Genomic DNA, 12,858 nt, shown 5'->3' with positions numbered 1-12,858 from the left:
CTTGGACCTATGGCAAGATGTTTCCTTTCAGCATCTCCTGACACGTTACATTGACAGAAGATCCTTAGGGTTGTGTAAGATGGAAAAATATAGGTAATTCTCAGAGGGAAGATTAGATGATGCCTTCATTTCTGGCCCAGTGCTCTGATAATGTATTATGAGCAAAGACAATTTATTGAGCTTTTAGAAGGTAGTTTGGCATTTTAAGGTAAGACAGAGAATTATACATCAGTAGATAAAAGGGAACACAGGAAATTGCGGGGTAAAACACAATTGCACGATTGATTGCTCTACTCTGAGGAGGACCATTGTTCAGAGGATCTGCAGAGGCCCAGTCTAAAAGCTGTGGCATTATAAGGACTTTTACTTCCAATTAGAATACCTCGACCATTCTGAGAATGCAGACACATTCAGCAGCAATTTCAACAGTTTATTTTTGAAAAGAATCTATTTTTTAAAGGGTTTATAATGCTGAAAAAACTGGCCTAATAGCAAGTAGATCAAATTCCCTTGGGTATAAGCACAAAAAGTACAATTTACTGTTTTTGCATGTGCCCATGCTGTAGGTATGCTATCATTTAAAAAATAATAATAATAAAATCTAAGCAAAACAAATTTTTAAAAAACCTGTATCAATAATAACAGAAATCAGAGTCTCACTTTGTTGCCCAGGCTGGAACATAGTGGCGTGATCTCAGCTCACTGCAGCTTCTGCCTCCTGGGTTCAAGCGATTCTCCTGTCTCAGCCTCCTGAGTAGCTGGGACTATAGGTGCACGCCATCACGCTCAGCGAATTTTTGTATTTTTAGTAGAGACGGGGTTTCACTGTGTTGGCCAGGCTGTTCTTGAACTCCTGACATCAAGTGATCTGCCCGCCTCAGCCTCCCAAAGTGCTGGATTACAGGTGTGAGCCACCGTGCCCAGCCAACAGGAATCTTGCCATTTGAAAACATCATTGTTCTATAGCCACAGGTTTTACGTACATGCAGGTGACAGGGCACCTGGTATCCTGGCTCTCCTTTTGCAAAGTGTGAAATATTTATGTATTTAATTCAGTCATGAATTTTACTATTAGAAATTATGACTACTTTATAGCACAGTATGTATTTGCAGCAATATTTCAACTAACACACACATACACACACACACACACACACACACACACACACATCACAGTCCATTGAACTGTGATCCACTGTTCCCAACCATTTCCGTTGATAACTATTTTTCTTGGTTCATTCATTACCAGTCAGGTGGTTGTAAGCACTTAAAAAAATTAGTGTGGGAGAACTCAAACATTTTAACTATTTATTAACCCTTTTTCCCTCCAAGTTGGGAAAAGCTGGCAGTTCCCTAGCCTGTGTTATACTTTAGTCAGGCTGGGGGTACTTTTGTGCCATAGGCAATGATTCTGAGAATTCTCACCTACAGGTTTCTGAAGTTGTTGTGCATCTACTATAAAATGAAGTGTAGGTGGTAGAAATGAACAATTTTGAGCATATTGTACAGCTTTCCTCTTGTAGCAACATATATTCACTATCGTATAGAAGAGATTTCACAAGAAGGCCGATCAATTACAAAGATGTAGTTCTCCATATATTACATTAGCATTAATTTCTAACTGTTTAACATTGCAGTTGACCTTTGAACAACTTGGATTTGATGGAGCACATCTACCTACATGCAGATTTTTTCCAACAATACCGATCAAAAATAGAGTATTTACAGGATGTGAAGCCCATGTGTATAGAGGGCTGCAAACTCAAGTTCTGCAGGGTTGACTGTGGAACTTGATTATGCACAGATTTGGACATACTTGGGGGTGCTGGAACCAATCCCTCTGTATACTGAGGGATGACTGTACACGGGACCCATGTTTTGGTGATGCTTTCTTCTGACTTGTTTTAATATGTAATTTATAAACTACAGAAAATGTGGTTGAGGGAGGAGATTTATGTACCAGAGAAAATTTAAGTTAACAACCCCTTTGCTGTTTAAAGAGGGCAATCCTGTTACAGTTGTCTATTAAAGGCTAGATAATTCAAAGATAAACTGTGTATTATAAAAATCTATTGCTTTCTACTTAGTGAGAAGTTAGGGTCAGCTGACATTGACTAGGCACATACAACCACGGATAGAGAGCTGTCTCAATAAGACCTTCAGTGGGTCTCTACATTACTGGGTGTGCACCACCAGATATTGATGACTATGCAGCAGGGTGTGGCTTGGATCATCTGCCCTCAGATGATCACAGGACCTGGCAGGTAAAGACAACACACATGGGTTGGAGAGTTAAATAATAATGAGAGACAAGAACACAGCTGTGTTACAGGGTGGTATGAAATAAGTGCCCCGTGTATGGGTTTGATCAGAGCCTGTGGGGTAGCAGTCACAGGGCCTGCAGGGTAGAGTGCTCCCTGCAGTGGGGACAGGTTAGCCCTCTGGATCTATCACTAGCTCTGGGGCTCTAACTCTGGCCTTACCTGTGATCTGTTGCTGAAAGAACTCAGTTGCTTGGAGGAATAGTGCTGCGCATCATCTTTCGTATTTTCCTTCTGAGTATGTTGTGCACTCTGGCTGTTTAATTCTTAGGATCCACTAGTTCCTGGACTATGGGAACTGATGACTCGCCCAATGTCACAGACGATGCAGCTGATGAGATCATGGACCGCATCGTCAAGTCGGCCACCCAAGTGCCCAGTCAGCGAGTGGTGCCGAGGGAGAGGAAACGATCCCGGGCCAACCGGAAATCTTGTGAGTGCATTAAAGGAGGCATGAGTGTTCACCCCTACAGGGATCTGCCCTCCCATTCTATGTGAACTGGGAAAGGTGGAGACACAGCTCCAGTGAATTGTCAGTGGCTCCCAGAGTGCCTACTTGCACTCATCCACAGAAGGTTTCAGGGTTGGCTGTCAACGTTGGCCATTGTGGAGGAGGGGAGCTGCAGCCACACCTGTTCAGTGTATCTGCCATTGGTGGCTAGGCCTCTCTCAATGCATACTTTGTTCCCAGGAAGGTATGAAAAGTCCTTAAGCATCTGTGGTGTATGGGGTGAGCACTAGTGGAGCCCATCGTTAAGTCCAGCCAAGATGCTCTGCTGGAGGCTGTTTCTGCCTTGCACCCAGCACCAGGGGGCGCTTGTGGGGCTGGAGACTGGCCCTCCTGGGTTCATCGCTGCCCACAAGCATGTTGAAGGCAAAAACCAGGGGTAGCAAGTGATTTGATGGTCACTGGGATGCTTGAAACATTTAACGTGGCCTAGGTTGACCGTTTTTTACTTTTCCCACCAAATAGAGGATTCAACTAAATCAGAGTGACTGATTTTCCTTTTTGGTCTGAACCTACTGCCTGCTCCTGCCCACCCAACTCATGGGTGTGGGGTTGCCTCTGTCTGACCCTCTCAGGGACAGTGCTCCATAGGGAAACAGGATCCTGTGGATCCTTTGACATCTCCCTGCATGAGCTGTGGCCTTGAGTGTTTCAGAAGAGTGCTCAGCCCGCCGCTGGGCCACTCTAGAGGCTGCTTTAGTCTCCACTGGCTTTGCCTCTGAGAATAAGGGCTAGTGACAGGGAAAGAAAGCCAGTGGCTTCCTCCTGTTTTCTCCCAAAAGTGAAATGAGTGGGAGTCCAGCTAGGCAGGGAGTTGAGTAAGGACTCAAATTCAGAGAGCCCCAAACTTGTTCCACCCTTGAGATTCACACAGGAGGTGTGGCCTGTGTATGTTGGACCCAGTGGTTCTGCTTGACCCATTTACAAACGTTTCCAGGATACAGAACACTAACCCACATTCCTGTGGTCCCTGCTCCTTTCCTATGATCTGCTTTAGTTTCTGATGAGAATTTTTCCCCAGAAAGGAAAATAACACTTGAGCTGGGGGTGGGAGTGCAGATGGGGATGGGATGGGGAGCGGGGAATGGGATTCTCATTCAGTAAGACGGGTGGACTGAGCGTCTGTTTCTGACAAGCTCCTAGATGAGGTGAATGCCTCTGGCCCTTGGTACACACTGAGTAACAAGGTTCTTGAGCTGTGGTTCTCAACCCTGGATGCACATTAGAATGTTCTGCGGAGATGCTTAAATTCCTGATATTTGGGCTGCACCCACACCCACTACTTCAGAACCTCAGGCGTGAGGCCTTGAGGTGTGGGTCCCTGCCCCTTGGATTAGTGGCATTAGGTGTGGGCTTTCTCTTTACTGTATGCCTTCCTCTGCTCTCCAGTACATTTATTTCATTTTTTAAATGGAGAACTATCAGTCAGAGAGACTGGCTTGTACATATTCAAGAATATGTTTATAGATTCCAACATCAATATCTAAGGCATTTACATTTCTTTCTTCTGATATTTTCCTATATTCTCAGTGCTACTATGAATTTTTTGCTCGTCTCCTGGTGCACTTGTAAGAACTTGGCCAGGGGCTTGCAACTCAAAGTTGGACCTCAGACAATGAGTATCTCCTGGAGGCTTGTTGGAATTGCGGATTTATGGACCCTCTTTCCATGGCAACTGATTCAAATCTGCATTTAATGAGATCCCCAGGTGATTCATGTTCATAATAAGATGGACAGCACTGGGGCATGAGACCAGGAGTGGAAACTCTTCTCCGAAGGGGCGAGGCTAATCCACACTCACACTCTCAGCTGCATCTCAGTTGCTCTAGGCCAAGGCAGCGCTTCCACTTTTGCCTATCTGCAGGGTGTGAAATAACAGTTCCTGTGGTTTTAATTTACATTTCCCTTCACTCTAAGGGGGTTGAGCCTATTGCCATTTGCATCCATCTCTCCTTTTGTGTATGGTTTGTCTATATTATTGGCTCATTTTTTGTGATAGGAAATCTCCTTAAATAGCTTTTGAAATGAAACTTCCAAAAGACTTTTTGAGGTCTTAAGTAGGTTATCTTCAGTAGTTGTCCTTTACTGGCCTCCTGTTCATTCAAGGAGGCCAATAGCTACTTCAAGGTCACCACATGGCAGGAACCTGCACACCAGTTAACTTCTGGTCTTTCTGGTGTGGGCAACCTCATTGCAGGGCTCACCATGGGGGAGGAGCTGGGAAGAGCCATGGAGAGGTGGGCCAAGGGAGAGGGTTGGACTAAAGCTGGGAAGACAGACACATCCCATTTGTCGGGTGCATGGCACCCTGATGGAGGGTTGGAAGGTTTGGATTACGGACCTCAGACAGGAGACAGCATAGGACCTTGGACTGGCTGGTCCCTGGAGGCCCAGAGCATGTTCTCCTCCAAGTCTGCACGGCCCGATCCTCTGGTCTACAGAGATCCAAATTCTTAGACTCCTGATTTCACTGGGCACAATAACGCAGTCATAATTAATTTTCCTCTTCAATCTGGCCAGAGAGATGTTTTTGCCTGTTTTTGTGGCTGACATAAAATAATTTCCTGTGGTATCGTTTCCATTTCAATTTTATGCAAAACAGCCATATACTCTTTTTATTGAGCCAAACACATTTTTCCTGTGACACAGTTACTATAACAAGTACAGCACAGAATGGATGTGTTTATCTGTAATGGGTTTATTAGTAATGGCACTATCAACAGAAATTTAAGAAGGGAGAAGTTAGACTTTGATTTCTGTTATAAAGGGATGATAAACTCCAGCTTTTCACAGAGGTTAAAGGAACAAGAAAAAGCAATTTGCAAAATCAATGTGAAGTTTAGCGGTTTGGGCCTCATGCTGAAACAGTGCTGTATTTGATTTGTTTAATGATGGCAGTGAGGCAAGTGGATAATGAATAACCAACATATTTGGGCCGTAACTCATTTGGCTAAAGACAATAATAGTTCTGCTCTTGCAGGAAACGAAACAGAATCCATCCCATAACCTTGAAATTTATGGCCCGCAAGGCTAGCCACTCAAGGATCAGAGATGATTAAATGTCTGCTTTCATGTGTGATGCTGGTGACTGGGCCCACATGTGCTGAACGTCCCTGAAGCCTGAACTTTGCAGTCAGCTGGGATAGCCAAGGGCATCATAATCGATTCACAGGTTCCCATGGCTCACATCGTCTGCTCTCCCAGCTGGTGCCAATCAGAGGCACATTGAATAAAATGTTTCAAATCGTCCAGGTGATCTCTAGCCTGTGAAATGGCTGATCCAGCTTATCTCGGGCGCCCCTCTCCCCCCGCACCGGATTCTACCCGAGGATCTCCAGTAGCACCTAATGATTTCTAGAGCTGATTAAAGATGGACTAGCCTCTCCTGTAATGACAGCAGAGGGTGCCTGTGCATGAGCACAAGACACGGGACAGGAAGATAAACAGAGCAAGTTCAAGAGAGAACTGAGGTCTCTTCCCTAAACGCAGGTAGAGAGTCACTGCCTTTTAGAGAGCATCCGTTGCTGCAGAGCAGGGCCAGGCTGGAGGCCAGGACACTGATATGCTAAGTCAGAAAGTCGGGGCTCAGGTGGGAGCCTCGGGGTTAGTGAGGCGGATGCAGGAAGAGTTTTGAAGTGTTTCACTGCATTACATGGCTCTCTGGTGGTTTCACTTTTAGACAAATCACCCTCCCAAACAAGGGGAACTGGCACATTAAAGAGGAGGTTTGTCTATAAGTCGTCCCGGCAGTGTCCGTCTGAGTGCCAGGTTCAAAAGGATGAAGGAGCAATAAAAAGACGAATCTAAAAACCTGTCTTTCCTGCCTTTTTGAGGGGAGGCATGGGGTTCCCATGGTGGTACTCAGGGAGGTGTCATGCACCTGACCGATGGATGTTACAGTATTTCATCATTTTTGCTGAGTAAAAATGACAGACCCTCCGCTGTCTTTACAGGAGGAGCCAGTCCATCTTTAATCAGCTCTAGAAATCATTAGGTGCTACTGGAGATCCTCGGGTAGACTCTGGGCAGTGGGGGAGGGGAGGGGGGCACCCGAGGTAAGCTGGATCAGCCATTTCACAGGCTAGAGATCACCTGGACGATTTGAAACATTTTACTCCAAGTTCAAGTGGAATCCATTTCCATGCTCAGGAATGCACACATGCCCACAGCAGGGATGGGGCCTGGGTCTCATGTGAGCGACTTGGCCTTACCGAGTATCAGTCATCTTTTGTACGATGAAGGCAGTAGTGCCAGCTTCCCAGGGCGGTTGTGGGGTTAAGTGAGGCATCTATGACAGGTTCCCACCACCTTTCTTGTCTTCCAGGCTGTGTCTCACTGCTGCCCAAGGGACAGGTTGCTGATGTGAATTCGTTGCTGCCTGAAGGTGCTTAGGGTCTGCTGTGCATATCCTGACCTAGCTGTCTGCTCCTTTCACCCACCTCACTCCCCACCACACCGTCCACTTCACTCTGGCCTGCTGCAGTTAGTAGCCCAGACCGATCTTCACCACTTTTTACCCCCAGAATGCTTGTGCCTGCGCACATAAAGGCTGCATTGTCAGCCATAGCACTTGGCCAGCACTGCTGAGATACCCCAGGCAGAGGGTTGACACTCTCAATCTGGGAAGGGGAAAGGCAGTTTTGTCCTGCCCAGAACTTGAAATATTGTGGAAAACTCTGAGTCTGTCGTTTTCTGAGCTGCCTTTCCTTTCTATCCTTAGTTTAGGTAGATTCTCCCAGAAAACAATGGGCAAAACTTATTTTTCCTTTCAGGCCAAACTCTCCCTTTGCCCACCCGCAACATGACTCACAGGAGGAGGCAGTTGGTGCTCGCATTTTACCCGACAGCTTTCTGTTCCGTTCCTACCTGGGAACCAAAAAGACTTTTCAGGAGTACGGGATGCTAATGTAGCCACAGGTACAGGAGGAGGGCATGGGCTGGGCTCTGCAAGGCCAAGGAAGCCACAGCCAGACCAGTGACGGCAGGACGAGTATTTCTGAGTGCCATCTCAGCCTGAGCGAACTTCATTTTGGGTTAGATGGAACTAGGAGACTTCAACCTTGTCACCACAGACTGTCACTGTCCGGAAAAGCCCGCCTTCTCCTGCATCTCAGATGACAGTGATTTAAGTCAGGGCCCCAAACCTGGTCATCTGGTTACCCAGGGAAGGTTCCAATGCAGTGCCCGAACCTCTCCCAGAGACTCTTGGTGAGTCCAAGAAATTGAATTTCAGTCAACTAGATTTGGGAATGTCTGCTTTTTCTTGTTGTCCTGGGTTTTATTGCTTCAACTTTTTATTCTGAAAAAATATTAGACTTACAGAACAGTTACAAAAATAGTAGGACAATTTTTGGTACAGTACTATTAACCGAACTGTAGGCTTTATTCAGATTTCACCAGTTTCTCCACGAAGGTCCTATTTTTGCTCCATGATCCTACCCAGGATTCCACATTGCATTTAGCCCTCATGTCTGCTTAGTCTCCTCTAATCTGTAGGGATAGTTTGTGACCTTGGTATTTTTGAAAAGTACCGGTCAGTTATTTTGTAGAATGCCTTTCCATTTGGGAAGCTGTGCATATGATGGACAGGATTTTATGTGAAAAAAGAGGAAGTCCCAGGGAGCACATCTGGCCCTACCGTTTTACCTCCACTCAGAACAAGGAGGGCGTGAATGGATGGTGTGAACAGTGGCCGAGCCAGGGACCTCCCAGCCACAAGACATGGACATTTAAGGCATCTTTAAGTTCTGATATTAGTCAACTAGAATCCTAGACACATTGCTCCCAGTATACCTGGTAGAAAATCTTTGGGATCTTAGGGATTAAAAAAACCCAAAAAACTGATTTTCAAATTACACTTGACAATTATGTGCAAAAAAACCAGAAATAACATCTGTCAGTGCTGCAAAGGGGAAAGTGCACAGATGGATTTCTGTCACCTGAAAGTAAAGTTGGATCGATTTCCTGTTGATGTGAAAGATGGTCAGGAACGGTCCTGCCAAGCATCGGCAGTGCACAGCTGTTTCCAATGTGGGCTGTGATCCAAAGTTGGCTCACACCCTTCTCTACCACTTACTTGTGAGCCTGCGGGCCGGTGACCAGGTTCTCTGGTCCGGGTTTGCTTGCTTATTGAGGATAAAACAAGAGTTCGCATCTCATAGTGTTTCTATAAAGATTAGGTGGAACAACCCATGTAAATAGTCAGTAAATGGCGGCTGCCATTGCCATTGTTCTCGGATGCGACTCATCTTAGTAGAATCACCTGCGAACCCTTTGTGGGATTTTTTAATGTTTTCATTTCTAGGGAGGAAGAAAAAGAACTTGGGTGTTTTTTTCCTGAGTTCCCAGACAGTCCTGTGCTGCATACTGGCAGCAGAGGCACCCCGCATCAGATTCTTCCACCATCACTGACACTGTGAGAACTGTCACCAGGGCCTGGGGTGCAGGGTGGCTGCTGGTGCCTTCAGAGTGACCCATGCCATCTATGGCAGAGTTGCGAGACAGACAGGGATAAACATTTCCAGTGTGTTCTCTGTTACGAGCTTTCGGGGGAGGCCGTCCCGTGGGAAAGGCTGGAGAGCAGCTTTGATTCAGCTGGAGCATTTGAGTGGGAAGCAGAAATGAGGAGTGGGGAGAGGCCCAGGTGTCATCAGACCGCAGCCAGCCCACCTTGCCGCAGTGCTGGAGAAGCCTCTCTACTGGGTGGCAGAGTTGTTTCTGCTGTGGAAGTTTGCTGTGTACCATTTCAGAGCTTGCCAGCACCTGTTTGCTGGCCCCCTTCTTTTGTTCTCTTATGTCCCCAGCCTTTTTTTTTTGCTTTCTGGAAACTTTCTGAGAGCCAGCTCCCTGTCTGGACCCGGTCTACTGCCCTGAGTGTTTCTCCCCACACTGTATCTCTGTCAGGCCCCGGCCTTTCTCCGCAGAGGCTGGCATTGCAGAGGCTCAGGGTGCATATGCACATGATGTTTGATGAATGGCAAAGGAACTGATCAGCAGACAGATGGTTGACCAGACACCCAAGGGGGCCCTTGTCGCACGTGACTTGAATTGGGTGCAAGACTGATTTCAGCTGATTACTTTTTTTTCACGTGGTCTTTCAAGTGGTAAGGTGAATTAACTTTGGCTAACAAAGGAAGGGTTCAGATTCTCAAGGTATTTTTCATTATACCAAGGGGCTAACATATATCTAAGAGAATTTATTTTTCACATTGCCATGGAGGTCCATAGAAAGTAGGATTTCATAAATGGGGAAGACTTTTCCGTGAATACTCGCTTTTCAGGGATACATCTGGTAAGCTAAGGGAATGAAGCCTATGTTGGCTTTTCCCTCACAGCAGAGGACACGTGAGCCCCGACCAGAGGGTGAAGGAGGGTCCCAAGGGGTCTGGAATATCCAAACCATGAGTAGACCCACGAGGGAGAGGGCACAGGCTCTGTACTGTCAGGCAGCAAGGCCCATGCAGGTACCATTTAGTTCTGTTCCCTGAGCCTGTCCCAGATAGGCTAGCCCAATGCCCAAAGCTATTAAAAGACTGTTACATGAGCTGTAAGGTGATAGGGCCCTTACTCAAGTATTAATATTTATATCAACTGAACTGAGCAGTTACAGGACTAAAGCAAATGTGCAAACAGAAGTGTTGAGCATCTTTAAATACCTTCATGGGTAAAATGTCTGTGGGGTCTTCTGTAGTCGTTTGGCCAAAATATATACCTAAACGGACAAAGATTCATAGACTGATGTCCACACCACCTTCTGTGGCTGGTGAAATTTAAGATGCCCAGCTAGTGCAGCATGAACTTCTTCTTTTTTTTTTTTTTTTGAGATGGGGCCTCGCTCTGTCACCCAGGCTGGAGTGCAGTGGCACGATCTCAGCTCACTGCAACCTCCACCTCCCAGGTTCAAGCGATTCTCTGCCTCAGCCTTGCGAGTAGCTGGGACTACAGAGACGTGTGCCACCATGTCTGGCTAATTTTTGTATTTTTAGTAGAGATGGAGCTTCACCATGTTGGTCTCAAACTGCTGACCTCAAGTGATCCACCTGCCTCAGCCTCCCAAAGTGCTAGGATTACAGGTGTGAGCCACCATGCCCAGTCAGCATGGACTTCTTTAGGAAGTATTTTGTATCTTGGTTAAGAAGTCTCAGCAAGAGGTCTTCCTTGTCAAGACAGATATTTTATCTTACTTACTGTTGTTAAAATTATCTTTCTTTAACAAACACTCTAAGGAGTCTTTAAAGAATGTAAAAGGTTATCCAAACTAGTACTTTTACTGCTGCCCCATAGAACAAATTCTATTACTCAGTTGAATGTAATCTGCCTCCAGCTGAGATGTAGGAGCCAAGCATTTTGTCTTGTTGAGCCAGACATTCAGTCTGGAGGCCAAGGGATCGGGGTGGGGGAAGTAGTAGCTAGTGCAAGAATAGCTATGGATAGATGGCTCTGGGGCCCAAAGCTAGGCTTGGAAATACAGTAGTTGCAGTGACACGATTTGAGAGAACCTCTCACCACATATCCCATGTCTCTCTAAAAATCCATACTTGATGTCTGTAAGTGTTTTGATTCTTTGAGTTAAATGCTGAGCACACAATGAGTTCTCAATAAATCACTTGTTGACTGACCAACTGATGGATATGATGTTGACCCCTGTTCCAAGTGCTGATTCCTGGAAGAGAAGGAGCCCCTTATTTTCAGAATAGATATTAGTCCCCATTGATTCTGCCATGGACATAGGTCTTTCAGATCTTTTGTCCACAGGCTGAGTGAACCTTTGTTTAGGGGATGATGGGGAGGCATAGACCACGTGGTGTGGCCTGCAGATGCATGAGGTGGGCCCTGGCCTCTGGGGAGTGGATGAGGGGAGTTGTCAAAGGAAATGGGGAGACATTAAGGGGAGCTTACTTTCTCTGAACTTTGATCAACAGCCTGCCCTGGTCATCTCAGGAACTCTGGCTGATTTGGGATTTAGAGTGAAGGCAGATCCATAACGTTTCTCTTCTGAAAATGAATACCCCAAACTCTGTGCGACCTTTAAAGAAATGCACAGTGGGTAAAATACAATTTGTAAATTAAGGAAAATGTAATCAGCTACCCTTTCAAATGAAGACTTGTCTTGGGTGAGGCAGCTACCTCCTCATTCACCCTTATCCAGCCTTTATTTTGATGTTGAAATTAAAATACTAAACAATGGGAATACCATCATGCCAAGCTAAACACAAGCCAATTCTAAGTCAGTTAAGTATGAGCATCCCTCCAGTTGCCAACGGCAACCCCCCAGTGAGAGTGATCATTGGCCCTTCTTGAGTCTTGTGTGTTCCTTAGAAAACAGTGACCAATTCCACCCAGAATAAGTTTGGCAGTTTGCTCCTTAGCCTCCATTCCTCGAGGAGCCACTGGTTATTTTAATTACTGTCTCCAGAGGCCTTTTAATGAGTTGAGGCTAAGACCCACAGTACTCATGGAGAGATCCGTCCGCACTGCTGCCCCTTGCCCTGGCTTCGTGAACTTGCTCTGTGGGGCCATGGTTCTTGAGCATGTCCCCAGCTATCGCTGGTCCTCCCTTGGATTTGTGAGGTTGCTGGGTCTTGCAGAACCCCTCGCTGTGCACTGGTTGCCTCACCTCATTTATATTAGTGGAGCTTGCATTTTCCTCTCTGAAATCACCTTCCCAGCTCTGATACACTCCTCATACGGGGCAGATGCTGAGGTCTCTCCTGCCCTCTGCACTTGTGCAGTTTGTACCCCCTTCTCAGAAGCCTCGTGAGGCTGAGCCCCTCCTCTCTTTCCTCTTTATAAGTGCCCCCACCACTCCTCGCGGCCCTCCAGATCAGCACCTGTGGCATTGTTAGGCCAGCCTGGGTAGCCCCAAACGTTTGCCCTGGCAGACAGACTGCAGGGCACTTCAGCAAGAGCAGGAAGGTGCAGTGTGAACCCTCTGGCTTCTCTGGAAGTCCCTGGGGAGAAGGGGGGACTGGGGTCCTGACTGCCCCGTGCCTTGCTGCTCATACTTCCTTTTCTTCTCATCCCTTTGGC

At 46.5% G+C, this 12,858-nt stretch overlaps 1 protein-coding gene across 29 annotated transcripts in view; it reads left to right on the top strand.

The window, feature by feature from the left end:
• Positions 1-12,858, top strand: part of FHOD3 (formin homology 2 domain containing 3) — a 488,533-nt gene that overhangs the window by 475,042 nt on the left and 633 nt on the right. For all 29 annotated transcript variants that reach the window (XM_074022556.1, XM_074022555.1, XM_074022554.1 and 26 more), the window contains one exon: positions 2,593-2,754. In XM_074022556.1, the coding sequence (XP_073878657.1) occupies positions 2,593-2,754 (162 nt within the window). The remainder of the gene's footprint in view (positions 1-2,592; positions 2,755-12,858) is intronic.

This window comes from Macaca fascicularis, chromosome 18 (genome assembly GCF_037993035.2).
Source record: "Macaca fascicularis isolate 582-1 chromosome 18, T2T-MFA8v1.1".
In the NCBI taxonomy this organism is placed as follows: domain Eukaryota; kingdom Metazoa; phylum Chordata; class Mammalia; order Primates; family Cercopithecidae; genus Macaca; species Macaca fascicularis.
This window is presented reverse-complemented; position numbering and strand designations above follow the sequence as displayed.